General features: G+C 38.0%; 1 protein-coding gene across 1 annotated transcript in view; it reads right to left on the bottom strand.

The window, feature by feature from the left end:
• Nucleotides 1-4,404: 4,404 nt before the first annotated feature.
• ROBO2 (roundabout guidance receptor 2) overlaps nt 4,405-17,373 on the bottom strand; it is a 496,976-nt gene continuing 484,007 nt past the window's right edge. Inside the window, exons 28-30 of the mRNA XM_075170325.1 lie at nt 10,389-10,649; nt 5,771-5,872; nt 4,405-4,632 (exon numbers count right to left, since the gene is read on the bottom strand). Of these exons, the coding sequence (XP_075026426.1) occupies nt 4,628-4,632; nt 5,771-5,872; nt 10,389-10,649 (368 nt within the window). The 3' untranslated portion in view covers nt 4,405-4,627. The remainder of the gene's footprint in view (nt 4,633-5,770; nt 5,873-10,388; nt 10,650-17,373) is intronic.

Consider the following 17,373-nt stretch of genomic DNA (forward strand, 5'->3'; position numbering starts at 1 on the left):
AGACCGTAGCAGGACAGCACTGAAACAAGGACTGGGGAGGGTGGTCCCAAAACGTGGGACTTGCCTGACTAAGTGGTCCCAATGTGAACCACCGCAATGCCTACCTCATCCGAGACCTTCCCTGCCTTGAAAGACTCCATCCTCGGTGGAGTTCCCTGCCTCTACATACGCGATGCCTGACAAGGTGCCTAGCGAGGGCATCCACCGAAGCCCGCGGGGCCTGGAGCCGCCTGTGCTTCCCAGCTGGAGGCTGCGGGGGTGCGAGCAGCCAGGGCTGGGGGCTCCTACACCCTGAGCGTGCTCCAGTCCCACCGGCTTGGATTAACCACACATTTCAAGTACCAGATTTAGTGACCTGAGAATCTAGGCCTCTATGGACTTTGGACAATTTATTTTGGTATGGAAACCAAACGCAATGAAGCTTATCAACAGTTCAGAATTACATGTGAAACTGTAGCGGACTTAGCTGATTCTAAGGCAATGTACGTGTTCCTTTTTTTAATATTACTCTTTGCCATCTTTCCTGCTGTTTGAATGTACCTCCTAAATGAACTGTCCATTGCCCGCATGGTTTTCAAATATAATTTATTTTTAGCTAACGTGTTCCCGATAGATGGAACAAAACATGCTTTAAAAAAATAAAAATGAAATTAAAAAATCCTCCCCTCAGGAAACAAGTTCCTCCCCGTCTTTATAAAAGAAGGCCAACTTTTTTCCTTCTAGTTCCCGTACTAAATTTCCACAAGACCATTAATCATAAAAAAACCAAACTGCATAAATTGTAGAAAAGCCAAAGGAGCTGCCTATTTTTTTTTAAAAAAGAGAAAGTTCCTGCCAGAATCTCCCCCAGCCCGATTACCTTTCCTCTGTCAGTTATGAGGACTCTTTCTCAGCCTTAGTACACACCTTTTCTCCTGGCTGGCAATGTACAGGCTGAGGCAAGCATAAGTCACCATATTATTATTTCAAACAGTCAGGTCTTCCTTTTGCATTGGTGTATAGTTAAATCAATATACTTAAAACACTCCATGCTGCTTTTCTTTTGTACTTTTCCCAAGGAACAGTGTTTCTGTTGTATTTCAGGTGACAACCAAAAGTTACTCAAAAGGTTTACTGACTTGGATAAGGTCTTGAGAAATAATAAATAACAAAAAAGAAATGTCTCTTCTTTACATCACTGAAATGGCTGCCCATACAGCAATACACCACTGAAGCACATGTAGCAATTTATTATTTGGTCCTTCAGCCCTTCTGTATTTAAAATTGAGCACATAGTCAATGCAAAGATTGAGAAAAATTGACCTAGCATCTATATCTATCTGGGGATATTCTGTACTGAGTTAGCAGTAGCTCCACCAGTGCAAAACCCCAAGTCCAAGGGTTCAGACCCACTGAACACAGGTTTTACATGTCCACTGCTTTATGGGCTTTAAACAAAGTAAGCTGTGCACTTGTGGTCCTTACTGTACATTGAGATAATATGTCTACAAACGGAGGACATATCACTAGAATAGCTGTATCAGTGTAATTACATTGGTACAACTATTCCCGATATAGACAGGACCTTAAACAGAAATCCCTATGACAGGCAACGTTTACCACTGGCCTATTTATAAGACAGCTGTTAGCTTAGTTCAAAAATCAGCTATAAAATGTTCCTTGTTACTGTAAGTGGACAGTGATGATTATAGCTCAGTCTATGTTATTATTGCCTGATTTTCCCAGTTTGGGTTTTCACATATTGACTCCTTACTCAAGGTCTTTTAACATAGATTTGAAATGTGAATATGTTTTATTTTTTTCCCCAGTAAATATACAATACACACTTCAACAGTACTATTAACCAACTTTTTATGCCAATTAAACTTTGCTGCACTAACAATACCAATGAAACACATTAAGAGGTCATACTTTTTCGTGAACAAACTGTAGCCAATAAACAGTTTTTTAAAAAAACAAATTAAAAAACAATTCTAAGTGCTGCCACAACATCCCTTTTCTTTAAACACATTATTCACAATAAATGTTTTCAATTCTTTAAAAAAAAGAAGAATACTTCTTTTAAAATAGTAAATTAAATGGCATTTTAAAAAATATGTACTGTGGTTCATTGGAAGTACACCGTATAGAAAAGAGAGAGAGAGAAAAAAAAAGAAGAGACATCACCTGTAAGATAATGGAGACACTTTGCGATATACAACAACACCTTATGTAATATTGTAAGCAAATTATTAATGAACAAAAATGTACAGAAGCAGATGGACAAGTTAGTGAATATCATGGTACTGCACAGCTTTAATACTGACACACATTTACTTTCCAGTGGAAGAGATAAAACACATATTTGAAAGTAATTGGGATGGCTTTATCAATGTCTAATGATACTGAATTTTGAATAGAATATAGTGAGTAAGGTGTTCCACCAAAGCTCAGCACAAGCTTTCGAATTAAAAGGAAAAAAAAAAAAATCTACCGGTGACTGAGTTAAACATTTTCCAGAGAATTAAATTTGAATTGTACCCCGAATAGCCTTCTTTTCATATGATAATACCAAAATAAAAAACATACATATGTAATTATGATGCCTTCTTTATCTTGCTTGAACATTTTTGCGCTTTTTTAAGTTATGGTTTCAACTATAATGGTTTAACAAGCAGGAAAATTACATATATTCATTGGTCACATATATAAATAAATGCATACATTTTTTTCTCAACTTTTTTGGTTTGTAACCTGCTAAATAACAGTCTTGACCTTAAGGAAGATAACTAGCATTTTTTAAATATTCAATAGTGCTGAGTTATAGTTGATGGCTGTAGTGTTTTATCTTATCATGGAACAAGTTAATGAAATGAAAAGCAACATATATTTAGCATTGTAATTTACTTTTCTAAAATTCTGCCATTACTAAAAGTGTTCTTAATACTGGTGAGCTCCAAGGCAATATATAAAACAACATAGACTGGTTATACGAAAAGGGTATTCAAATGGAAACTTGTGTTCATGGTCAGATAACTAACAGAAATAAGCTGTAGGATGCAATATTTAAATTAAGCATCAAATAAGTGGGCTATCCACATACCATATTCTAAGAAAAGTTTGACAATTTACTCATTTAGATTTGAGAGGTACAGAAGATTTGGACAAAGGCATGAAAACTAATGAAGAGACAGGATGCTGTCATTAATGTCCACTTACAGAGTTTGGTTTATTCAAAAAGTGTATAAACATGCGTTATTTCCTCACCATCATAGGGTTTGAAGCCACTCACTAAAACACAGGTCAAAGATTTTCTTTGCTTATATCCAACTTTTTGGATGTATTGTATTGCCAGAAATGTACTTAATGCAAGCCGAAAATAATTTGACCGTTGCTTTCCTTCCAAACACTAAACATTTTACTACAAATTTAGTGGATCCAACTTCAGCTCTCACAGACTTCAGGTTACAGAACACAAAGGTTTGTTTAGACTGCATCAAAACAATTAATTTCATGAATTTCAGTGGTGCAGCTCTATCCTCTCTTGTACTGTACTTGTATTGGAAAGATGAAATACGATACTCTGACATTTCAATTTTTTTGGAAGCAGCCTGAATACGTCTTAATAATAAATTGCATCCTTAACTACTTACTAGGTATTCCTTGAGTTTATATTGTTTGTTTCTCCTGGGAAATCTCTGTCTTATATTTTGGGTTGGAGAAATTAATGGTAATAATTCTTTTAAAACTGCAATATAAAAACAGCTTTAGTGAAACACCTTAAGTTCTTTTGTTTGTAGCAGGGTTTGTTTTTCTTCCCCTTTACTTAGTGGCATGGGATGGCTAAAAACAGATACTAAGGTCATCATTCTAGTGAAAGGGTCTAGGCCATCTCATGCTACCTTTAATTTTTATATTCACTCTTTAATCTCACACTTCCAACTTCTGACCCCTTCTTAAATAGGAGGAGCAACTATGTTGCTTGCTTTTAAAAGATTTAAATCTGTCTCTAATGTCTTCACTGACATCAGTTTTGCCTGTCACTTTCTCATTTCTACACCCCAATTGAAAACCACCTAACATACTCCTTTACACCCAGCATTATCCAAAGTAGCTTACAGTACGTAAACCTTCACACATTCAGTCTCTTTTTTTCTTCATGTCATGAGGAGTAGCGTTTTGTGCTTATCACCAAATAAAATTGCAGTGCAAACTTTAAACATAAAAGTTACACAATTAAAAGTTAATATATGGCACCACAGCCTATTAATTCACATATAGTACAACAGACCAATAAAAACAGACATGAATATGAACATAGCTAAAAAGAAGGTGAGCTTGCATAGGAATGCAACAAAAGAAATTATATACAGAAGGAAATCCTTTTCATCCTGGAGGGTGATTTTTTTTTTTCTTTCTTTTTTATATACTCCTGACAAGGAATAGTTTAAGGTGGATGGTGTATTAAAGAGAAGAACACAAGTAAAGTATCTGTGGGATATGTGTGGCTGTGTGTCTTTACATTGCATTTACAGTTCTTTTAATAGTACATAAATAAAGAAAATGTTCATTGCACTGTTTAGTGTCATCACTTCCATGAGTTCAGACCTGATGGTCCATCAGAGCAGCTTGCAATGTGTCTTCTCAACTACTCTATAGAGAGAAACAAAGAGAGAGAAAGAGGTTGTAATAAGGAGAAAAAACACAAAACAAAGCCTATGGCAGTATTACTGCAGCACAGTATGAATATTCAATAGGTTGGGAGAAGAGAATTAATTGCTTCTAAGTTGAAAAGTGATGGATGCTAAAATTCAGCACTTACCAACACTGTATCTGAGATAGAACATTTCAGGGTTTGTGGATCACCATTAGCTCTCCTACAAGCTACTGAGTGGTAAATGTCAGGAGGTACTGAGGGTTTGACTGCAGCAAATCGGAGGCAGACATGCCAACTGCTACATCGCTTTTACTAGTAAACATACCAGTATGCCTCAGCTAGCTGGGACGTTGATGTACTACTTCAAACAACGGAGTCAAACCTTTTGGCATCTAGTACTACCATCACCTACACAGCATTAACGTGGTTTTATACAAGGTTTAACAGATATTGAGTGCTAATAGAAAAAAGTTTGGAAAATAATTCCCTTGGCCTGGGAAGCTGAGGAAAGGGTTGGGATATACAACTGAAAAACTGGGCTACACGGTTGAAAAAAGAGGACCTCCATCTAGCGCCAAAAAGAGCGGAATACTGCTCATCAAGCAACAGAAAGTTAAGGAGGCGGCTTCACAAGCTTGCCACCATGCCCAACAAATTCAGCACCCTTTTCATTCACTTCTCTGAGAAAAACTGCCAATGGCACTTCCAAGACAAGCACGCTACACTTTGCCAAGAAAATTCGAAATTACTAGAATTTCTTTTCAATTTTCCCAGTGTTTCACTAGCATTACACGCTGAAAGATGTACTATGTCGATAAGGTTGGCATGGCTTACACAGATTTGAACTGGTCCAAACCAAAGAACAGAACAACTTCATTTGTTTGTCATCACAGGCAAAACACATCGGAAGGCAAAAAGATCTGGGTAAAATTTAATCTGATTATCAAACTCAACTTCCTCCTCTCTTCACAGCAAATTTATAATTTTTCTTTTTGTCTATTTGAGAGTTTGAATTGTAGCTAGAGATAAACTTACATAATTCACCAGTAAACTGTCCTTGACTGTTTGATCCCACATAGCCTACATCGAGAAGGTCACTGGCATTGCGTTGGTGACCTCCTCGCAAGACTTCACCTTTTCTAGGTCCGGTCGATCCTTTAGAAGAAGCTGTTCCTGAAGAGCTGTGGCCACCAGGGGATGGGAAGTTGGGTTTACTATACGGTACGAGTGCCTCTTCTAGAAAAGCAAAATAAAAAAAAAACCAAACAAAATAAATAACAAATAAATTCCTATAAATAGGAATAATCAAGTTATTCTTATATGGAGATCACATTCATTCCTGCCCTCAGATACCTGTCTTTTGTCTTACTTCATAGCATGGCAATTTTACCTAAGAAAATACACAACTCAGTGTTGTATCCCACAGACAAAGAAACCAGCATGAATTTAATCTTGCTTTCGTGTAAACTCATAAGTTAGTTTGTATTAATTATAAAAAGTCTAGATTCATTATGAAGTAATAGATCATGAATCACAGAAACTTTAATAAAAATAGATGCACATACAATTTCCAAAACAATGCCGCTATGATTAGATTTTTGCTTCAAGCCTACACGAATGTGCTTTTTCCTTTTCTTTAGCTTAAATTATGGTAACATTACCTCAATCAATTTAGGTAAAGAACTACAATATCAGCTAATTTAATTAGCTTCCAGCAGCTCAGTAATTTCTAACAATGCAAAGTACACTGAAGATTTTTTTAACTGGTTGTGAATTACATTGGAAAATATTATATTATACATAATATTAGTAGTTGTAATATCTGGGGTGAGTAAATCTTCCTGCAGCTTGTTTCATGTTCCATTATGAGCAAAAGGCTTACTTTTGCTCACTTGGCCTCTTCCTTTATGAAGACCTGAAATAATGAACTGCTTGCAAGAGCAGGATTAATACCAATAAAGCATAGGACTCTATGTCTTCATATAGCACGAAGTAAAACAAGACATCACATCGGATTAGAGTTTCCAGGAGATATTGTTGTAATAATCCCAACCTAAGAAGCAAAACAGCAGCACTGATTTAACACTGAAATAGAAGCACCATTTTATTTCTTTGCTGTGTATGATCCACTTTTGCTGTCTCAGAACCTGAAGAAAGAGACCTTGCTAAATATAGTTTGATTCAAGAAAGAATATGAGTATATACGCTTAACCTCAAACACAGGAATTGCCCCTTCTGAAATCAGTGGGATATCTCCTGCTTGAATATTACATTTTTTAAAGTGAATCTGGGCTGAAAGTTGTTTTTTTTTTATTTTGCTTTTCCCATTGTCTTCACTCTTAAATAATCTGATGAGGAGAAACAGTCTTTCTTTGACAGAGGACAGGAGCACAGAAGGAAAAGTAGGTGGGGATGGCTGGAAAGAACAAGGAGATAAAAATGCTTTTATGCACAATCTTGAAGCCTTTGCAAAGGCTGCAGCAGAGGCACAATTAACTTAGGGAAATGCTAAATGAGAACAAATTTGGGGAAGAAGCCCAGGATTTCATTCTTTGTGGCTACTGCCACAAGTGAGGAGGACATGGGAATTCCCCATGTGATCTGCTATTGAACAGAACCTGTTTGTAAGGTAAATCTGTTGCAGAAGAGGGCAGGCAGCTGACTTCTTTCTCTGCCAAAGTTATCTCCCTCTGGCCCTGAATATTTGGGACCAGAATATTTGCGCTGCAGGACGTAAGGGCATTATCAGTGTTTTGTGCTATGACTGTGTGCTGTCCTTGCTGAAATATAAAGAAATGCTTAAAAGACACAGTAAAATGGCATTTAACAGCCATAGCCTCCTAAATTACGTTACCTGTTCTTTACATATCAAGCCCTAACAATAGAATCAGATGCAAACCTGCTTTCCAAAGGCTGGCTAAAATATGGAACAGCTTGCATTAAGGCAGCAATAAAGCAAGCAGCATAAATCAGTTTAGCAGAAAGCTGGATACATTTTTAAAGGATGGAAAGAAAAGTCAGTAGCATTGCAAAAGAGTTTGAAGATGACATATATGGTCAATTGATTTGTTTTTCTAGTTTGTGGACTCAGGATAAGGCCTCCTTCGGGTTCAATGAAATATTGAGAAAAAATGACCATGAATAAATATAAAGTACATTATCATTATAGAGCGTATGGTGTGTTAAATTATCTGTTGTGCCCTCAGAAATAAATGCAATCCATAAAATAAGCAATTGTGACATAAACTAAAGGTTAAGTTTTTCATAACATTCTAGCACATGAAAGGTAGTTGTCTCAAGTCCTTAGAATGGGCTCACATTTATTAAACACTCAAAACAGTGCCCCATGCCCCAGGCCTGCAAAGAATATGAGGAGGCTTTGCTGATGCCTTTCTCTTTGAAATATTGAGCCTTTAATTTGAAGATACAATTCTAGCCCCTTTGAAATCAGGATATATGTGTGTAACGTCGTTTCTATACTCCATAAGATAACCAAAAGGCTTTTAACATTATCAAAACTATTATAACTTGATCTAGCACTACTTTCTTTAGAGGGGTAGCTGAGAATGTCATATTTGATGTGCTCTAACTGTGAGTCCACAATGAAGCCATTGGCGGGAACTCAGTGATCTTGTTTATACTGAAAGCAACCAGTGGAAACACAGTTCCCAGAATTAGGTATTTTTATTCTATACAACTTCAAACCAAAGGTCTTGCTTTCAAAATTTCACTCATAGCTTGGTAATGTCTGAATGAAGCCCCCTAAGCAGAAAAATAGCTATTTTCTGGAAGTTGATAGCTAATAATAACTCCTTTCGGAAATATATTGAAAACTGGGACACAATAGATTTCCAAATATTTTTGTCATTAATAAAGGAAAAGGGAAGAAGCACAATTAATATTATTAAAACCCCCAAATTTAGTAATATAAACAAGCATCACACACAAGAGTAGCCTTTTTTAAATCTACCAGAGAAAAGAATACAGAGCAAGAAAGCTGTAGTGCAAGAAGCTGGGATGAGAAGACAGACAAGACAGATATGAAGCTCTGGCCCATCTTGTGCACAAACTTTATGAACGCCTCCCACCTGGGTAGAACCGTAATATCTCCTAGAGGAATCCTTTGTCATGCATAAGGAATATGCAATTGCTCTGGTCATCTTGAATTTGACAAGAACAAGATACCTGTAATCACTCCAGCCCTAAATTCACAGTGCTCGTGTAGGGCACTAGAAGTGTCAAGATCGAGTTCTTTTTATTTAAGGACAGATAAATGCACATCCTGCAGGATGGGAATTTTACTATTGTATACCCTCTGTGACACAGAATAACTGACAACTTCTATTTGTACACTTATGAAGCAGAGGAAAAGGAGGGGACCTCCTGCTAACCAGGTCAGAGAAGCATCCTTAATAATAATTTGCAAAGAAATGAGATGTATAGAGTATATTCAGGCTATTTTCTGTGTGTTTATATATCTTGTACATTGTAATTAAAATTGCCATTTCACCAAGGGCCATGAATTTCACACTGTATTTTTAAACTGCGACTTCACATCATCATTTCACAACATGAACAACTACTCACTTGTATATGCAGCTGAAAGATTAGGGGGGTTTAACAATATCATTATTGTTATATTTTAAAATATGGATTGTATTTAAAATATCTATATTTTAAATATGGGCAGCAATATTTCCTAGGCGGACTTTATTCAGTAAATCCTGCCCCCATGACAGGTTTGCCTGCATACTACTATTTTTTTTTTTTAAGAATGTCATTGATATGAGTGTGCTAGATTAACAAGGAGCATTAAGAGTAGAATAAAATCAAGAAAAAGATGGATAATATGAGTACCTCTAGTGTTACTGTGGGAGCTACATACATACTTGAAGAAAGAGCGTAGCCCCACAGAAAGCTCCACGTACAGTATAATTATTTTTTTTTTTAATCTTCTTAATTGTCCTCTTGTATCACTCTAATCAGCACTGGGATAACATGTGATTAGTGGGTTAAAGAAAATACCCTAGTAAGGGGACCTGAAACAGCAGCTTTTACTTGAGGTCAGGCTGAGAGAAGGAATCTGCGAATATTGTAGAACTACAACTCCAGCTCAGCACTGCCTCCTGCACACATTTTTACAGACTTGAAATCCATTTAGGAGATCAAGTCAGCACTCGGCAATGTGCAGGTCCTGTCATGCGCCATCATCTTGCTGGGCCTAAGAGATGAATGTTACTTTGTCATATCCTTGCATAAGGAGAAGACAGTGTTTTAAATACAGCTGGATGGAATGTCAGTAGCTCAGAAGGATCAGCCTTCTTGCAGACATGCAAAACCAACTGCTGCCAATTTAGAAGCAGGTTGAAAGAACTAGAAAATATGGCCCTACATGTATAAATAAATACGTCTAACAGAAAATACTCTAAAAACCTGTTTCTCCTTCCCTGCCTGCCTGAAACTGTTCCTGTTTTTTCCACCGCTATGCTTGACAACATTATTAATTGCCAAAACACTGTAAAAAAGGCACCGAGTTAGGTGCTAATGAGATTTTGTTGTTGCAGGAGGGAAAATACTTGGATCACAAGTTCTCATTTCACTTTGCTTTTTGTTATTGTCCAGCCTGAGCCTCACCAGTGCTGGCACAGAGGGGCATGAGGTGGTCCTAGACTCCTGCCAGACACAGAAACCCTCAGCTGAGAAGCGTCAAGAAGCCGTCTGCGTTGCCTCGGCTGGTGCGGCGCACACACACCTGATCCGAAGGCTTGTTTGTGTTGGGCTTTCCTGAAATCCTCTTGGCGGTCTGTAGAGCTTATCCACTCCTGGGTTTGCCGCTGCCACTCTAGTGACGTCCTAGCTTGCCGGTCCAGGGAGCTCTTTGTTTCGTCTACGTTCGGTGCATGCTGCCTCTCAAGAGAGCTTCCTTTCCTCTCTGCCGAGCCTCCGCGCTGGCCGGGGACTATTTGCTGCCTTAAACCCTGACCAGGGGGCGGGTCGGGTGGTGGTGGAAGATCTAAAAAACGTGAATAAGATTTAGATGAACTAATATTTTAATTGAAACAGAAGGTCTATTTGATGCTGAAAAGTAAAGTCCCTTGCAAATGGCACGAATCACTTCATTTGCTGATTGTAAAAGGAGGAAATTTCATATTAATCAGAAATGTGGTTTTACCTTCTGCTAGTTTTTTACTCAGGTTACTGTGTTGCTAGCTCTTTCTAACTTCCATAAAAATCAATAGACTCTGAGCCCTGACTTACATTTCTAAGCATGGGATTTATTTTCTGTGGGGTATATTCCACCTGGCTCTTTCAGTAACAGCAAGCAATTAAGAGAGGCTATGAAAAACTGATCTGTGCCAGTTGACACAGTAATTTCCCCCCATCATATCAGGCCTTGCTTCATCACCCCATCTTTGCGCTTCACTTTCAGCTTGAGGCTTAAACTCAAAATCTAAATATACAACTTTATCAAAATGCATAAAATTCCACAAAATTTGGGGGAAAAACTATTCACAAAACCTACTGCAACTGAAAAAAACATCAACACATCTGTGAAAAATGCATGTTCAAATGGAACCACCAAACAATGGGTGAGTCTTTTATTCAAGCACTATTTGAAAGTTCAGCCAAGAGCTAGAGTCTTCACAGACAAGAAGATGGCCACTCTTAAGTTTAGCAGTCTTGCAAATATAACCAATCAAAATACAATTTCAGCTGAACACTGAAAGACGCTTGCCTGGTCTCTTACAACTCTTGTTCTTTTCAAGTTTATGACTTGGACTACTAAGATGCTTGTAGAATTGAAGATCAAGCTACTAATCACATTTGTGGAGGCAAAAGTACATTTTGTTTATCAGTCCTTGACCCAAGGTAACTACAGAATCTGGATAATTATAATTCCAAATGTAAGATTTTCCTGTAAACTGTATGACAGACTTCTAATAGTCCAGAAAAGACTCAGATTATTAAAAAAAAAAAATAAAATCAGAAAAGGGAAGTGCCTTCAGTATTGTAATGAAAACTCTTCCATATAGGATACCTATTTTATATGAAGAACACTTGTTGATAATTCTGGTTTTGAGCAATGCATAGCCCAAATAAATCTGTGCAGCCCCACCAACTTCACTAAACCTATGTTAGTTTACACTAGATATGGCTCTGTCCTGCTTTGTAGCCTTTTGTACCTTACAGTGTGGTCAAGGTTTGTCAAGGAATTGAACTTGGCTCAAGAAAAGGCATGGAAAAGTAAACTTTTGCTTTGCCTGCAGGAAAGTCTGATGTTTATAACTCTAGTGAAACTGAAATTAATTTTATAAATTGGTGAGGAGGCCTTTGGAGTGAATTTATTTCGAGGCTGTAATCCAACCTTATATAATGTTACACAGACTTTTTTTCATGTCCTTACTGTTAAAGGTGATACTTTTATGTCATATTCGGGACAGAAATGCTTCCAAAGTTGCTGAGATGTCATTCCAGTCAACATTGTCTCTTACAGATAAATGAGGACGTGTGGGTTATCTGTGTCTACAAGGGAAAGAAGTTGTATCTGATGTTGCTCCCATACCTTTGTTCATAGCTGAAGTGCTACACCCCAGATTAAGATATCTATCTTTTGGCTAGAACAGCCTTATAATAATCTGTCAGTGAGCTTGGTGTATGCTTTATGTTCAGCACTAATTTATTTGAGAAATTTTTAGTTATGAATATAGATGTGACCTTTCATGACAGTGACTATACTTGAGTTACTGTAGGTGGAAGCGGGAGGGTATGGGAGCTTGCCAATGTTAAAATTGCTTTATAGTGTTAGCTTCCAAATTGGCATTTCTTATAATTGATTTTATTGCAATCATAACCAGTTAATGTACAGAACCACAACACTGGCATCTGCTTATGCAATCTGAAATAGAGATTACTGAAGTTGTGATTTATAAGCACTTTATGGAGATGCATTGAATCCAATAAACACAGTCATAACATGACATCTGACAATGCAATTTTCCAAGATAAAATATTTACCGTTCAATAGAAACAAGGATTTTTTTATCATAGCAAAAAAAAAAAAAAGCTCAAATTATTACAGTATTAAACTTCTTAACATACAGCACCCTTCTTCAGAAATTGCCGTCTAATAGCTGTTATTAATTAGATTCTGAGAAGGAAAGAAGGTTTGTACTTAAACCGTACCGCATGTTCTAGAGCTAGCTGCAACTCCTGGAATTACTGTAGACTTATGCTGCTGATCTACTGTTAACCTGATTCTTGCCTTTAACCATCCACAAAATGGGCATAATGATTGCCTGATGCATAGAAGTGAAATGAAAAAACATGATTGTAAAGTTCTTTGGGTGTTTTAGACTTGTGGATGAGTTGAAATGAAAAATAAAATTTAGCTTCTGATGAAGCTTCACACAATTCTGGAAGAATTACAGGTACTACGGAATTAATGCAAGCTAGCTCCAGCCTGAGTACAGCCTTACTGAACTGTGTTAGACATATCTGAGAAGATCTGTAAGAACAGTTACTAATTCTAGCCAACCATCACCTGACTAAACTGTTTGCTTTTTCACCTTCTTACTCAGGTTGATTGTCACAGTAACACCTACCTTTCCTTTTTAATAAAAGAAGCTGGAAGAGAGCTTCATTTGGAAATGTGGCTTTTTATTTGCTCTACAACTTAAATCCTGTAGTGCAAATCTTCTGCCTTAGATAAATTACTAAATATGCTCTGTTATCTTGCCTGGGCATATATAAAGATCCTATATATCTGGAGTCACGAGTTTCCTCCTCCAATGCCAGAGAACAGTCTAGCCTCTCCTCTCCTTTCCTCTCACTTCCCAGCCAAACATGTCTACATGTGATTGTGCACGTGTCTCCACGCATGCTTGCGAGTATGCATATACATGATGGTTAATGGTTGGCATTTCGGCTGCTAGTAAAGGGGTAACAGATCAGACAAGTAGTCTCAGTCCCTAGCACGCAGACTTATTACCACATAGAGGCAAGCCAACTCATTCCATCATGTCAATCACTTGAAAGAAGTTTTGGGTCTAGAAATTCAGGGACTGCAGCAGGATTTTCAGTGAGGATATCCAGAGTGGTATCACTGATTACCACTGTACTTCCATATAAATGACATTTATCTTCCAGGTGCCATGTAAAACACCCACATTGAGCTAGTAACTTACTAGGCGCTGTGGTGTCATCCAGACTACCACTTGCAGCCTCTAATGGCAGAATTATCAAACTTGCAAGGCAAGTGTATCGGTGGGGAGGTGATGGTCTTATTGATTTAGTAATGGAGGGATTGTGATTGAGAAGCTGTAGGACATCAGAGTGCCTGATAAGAGTGGATGGATGTTTGGCCTGGGATTACGCCAGCCCTCCTTTAGAAGGCAGAGCATTGGCCAAATGATTCAGGCACTAGTCAAGCTTTGGCACAGCCTCTCGTTATTAACTGGAAACAGCAGCAAGTTACAAAACCAACAAGTATAAGGACATCCCTTTCTACCTGTGCCAGTGATTTATTTTCCGAGGGGTGATAATTACTGCAACATTTAATAAGCTTCTGAACCACTTTCTAGCATCAGAAGGTACGCATCTTCTCTACAGTGGTCTACCTCAGCAAAAATTGACTTATAATACACGATAGCAAGTTAGTAGCAAAGCTAATAGAAATCCTAAGTTCCAGTTCTTCTTTTTAACCCCTAACTATATTTCCCTTCTGCGTCCTCTTTGGGTTTTTTAAACATCATGCTCAACTAAGGAAGAGCTTTTAACTTCAGTCATGCAGTTACCATGCCACCACCTATATGACAGATTCCACTGTTTTGCAATTCATTAATACATTGTTTCCAAGAAAACAAATTATTCTTTGAGCACTAGAACTAGAAACCTCCTATTTGTTTTTTATGGCGGACTGTGAGCTCATAATGAAGGTTTTTCATCATTTGAGAGATTCATAAGGTATTCTTCCTCTGTGGATTTGCTGTTGTCTCTGTGGTCTTTTAGGATGGGGAAGCTAAAAACCAAGTTGTACAGGAACACAAATATGAAGACTCAATCTAGAGTCAGTCTCTAGAGGATTCTGACCTGTGACCGAAGAAAATGAAGAAGCAGGCTTTTAGGGGATTTGTGTGGATTGCTGTCAAAAGTAAGCATGAAGTTGTACCCTCATATGCTTACATAGCTGGGGATCAGTGTGCTATGTGTTAAATATTACAGTTCTTTCGGTCTTTTGCACTGTCCCACATGGTTACAGTTAAGAAGGGGGAAGTGCTCAGGAAGTGTACTGGAAAGGGCAGAGAAAGGACATGGCTGGAGCTTACTTGATCAACAAAAATTTAAAATAACAGATATCCAGTATGTGGACCATACTGGAGATGGGACATCCAGTATGTGATGAGAATTAAACACAGGATGCTAGGACTCATCCAGCTTGGGAATTTGAAGGCGACTGACAAAGCAAGTATGTTCTCATATGATAAATCCACACGGAAGCAATTTTAAGGGGATGGATTGGAGACATCTCAAAACCAGGAGAAAAATGTACAGTGATGTTTCCCACTGAAATCAGGACGGCCCAGGACTGAAAAGACTGGCCTGGATTAGGGCTCAGAATTGCTGGGTCTATCCCAGGTTCTCTGACTTGCTTTTTCTAATTATAGCTTAGACATAGTGGTACTGTCTCTCTTTGTAAAGTTCATTGCAATATTCAAAGCATCCAGTTACCATTTTTAATTTCTGTAATACCAGAGTTTCCTAAATTCAGTTTGCTTACATACACACAGGTGGCAGCAGCAATCTTTAGCTTCCTTAATTGACAAATGTTCTTTTGCAAATTTAGCTATGACTCAGACTTGCCGTTACACTTTAATGACTCATATTCAGTAAGAGTTGAAGTGGAAAAACTGTATAATTTGTATTTGTTTGTTCCTGTGGTAAGAGAGGATGGGAAAGGATCCTCTATTACTCCAGGACATTATAAATTTTTGGAACACATAGTAAGCACTTTAACTAGGTTTATAACAGACTAATGTTAAGCTAACAGTGTCTAAAAGCTTTTACGTTTACTGCCTGTGTCTGAGAGGTGGATTGTTGAAGGAAATGGCATATCATCAGTATTCTGACTCAACTATACGAAAGAAACTCCAATAAGATTAGTATTTTATAAAGAATAAATAAAAGACAATAGAAGATTCCTCTTTTTTAAAATAAATTTTAAAATCTGATCTCTTTCACTAATTCAAAACAATGCCCGATTTTATGATGGAGTCACTCGCTGAGGAGTCACACTTCCATCTGTCTCATGACCTGAACTGGATTCCCATTAATTTTCTGGTACCCACATTATTGTTAAACGTTTCTATAGCAATAGAACTCAAAAGCAGAAGGATTAACGTCCCACCATATTGAGTGGTGTACAAACTCACATGTACACAGAATTTGTGCTCCAAAAGGCTCATAGTTCAGCATGACAGGATATGCCAGGATACGCGAAAAGGTTGACTTGACGTATGCACAAAAAGAGTATTGACAGCACCGCAAGTGACCCACAATTTCCAGTTACTATTCTCATAGACATAGCTATTTAATGGATCTGTGTAGCAGGAGGCCTCTGGACTATATCCAGAATGGGAGGGCATTAATATTTCAGCCAATTCAGATCCATATGAGTGGGGCCTAAGCTACTTTAGGCTGTTTTTCCAAACGATATGGTAGTGAGGATAAGCCATAGAGTATGAGATGTAATGATAACCCCTTTGGTGAAGACTTTCACTTCTGGAATCTGTTCTCCACCTTCGTGGTCTGACAAACAAGGAATCTGTCAGAGCATACTGCAAAACTGTATCTGTATACCTGATAACACGACTGAGAGGAGAGTTCTGGTGGTTTTAGTGGCCACGGTCCACCTTGCAAGCTGTTAATCTGTTTTATACATGTACCTAGAGTATGAATAAACCAAACTAAATGTACTCTCTATCAAATCTATTTATTACGTTACCTGTCCAAAGAAGAAAATGAAAAGAGTTGGACTTGATGATCTTTATGGGTCCCTTCCAACTCGAGATATTTTATGATTCTATGATTCTCAAGTAATTTTTACTAGAATAAGGAGGATGTTTATACTAAAATATAAAGGGGTTTTTTTTTAATTTTTACACCTTCCCCATATACGAGAAGATTTGTCAAGATGTACTTAAGATTAGGAGACAGACTCACTGGCATCACACCTACTCCTGTGGTCCAGATAGTGTTATGAGGGCCACTGAGGCAGGTAGGACAGTCTAGCTCTCAGAATTTCCCCGCTTTGAACACTGAAAGAGAGGTCAGCGTGAGGAAAGTGATCATGTCTCCACCTGCATGGCATTACAGATATCTTTAGTCGTTCCTTTAATGCTGCTTTTCCATTTGCCTGCTTCTCCCCTCTGATCATTTCAACACCTACAGGGGCCAGGCCAGAGATCAGAAGAAATGAAGGGGAGGTAGCCAGCCGGCCACCTTCCTATCCAGTGCTCCTCAAGAAGTAACAGGCAGCAACTGCATCTTTTGCCAAACTCAAGAAAGGGTAGACAACGATAATGGAAGACTGAGCTTAGTCATTAGAAGAGCAGAACAGACATGCCTGAAATTTCCAGATGGGAAGCAGTGGTCAGAGAGAAGTGGAGATGTCAAAGAGGCAAACAAAGTCACTGCGGTCAGGGGATGTCAGGAATGAAGCAGCACAGACAAGACATAAG

The sequence above is a fragment of the Calonectris borealis genome, chromosome 1 (assembly GCF_964195595.1).
Source record: "Calonectris borealis chromosome 1, bCalBor7.hap1.2, whole genome shotgun sequence".
Lineage (NCBI taxonomy): Eukaryota > Metazoa > Chordata > Aves > Procellariiformes > Procellariidae > Calonectris > Calonectris borealis.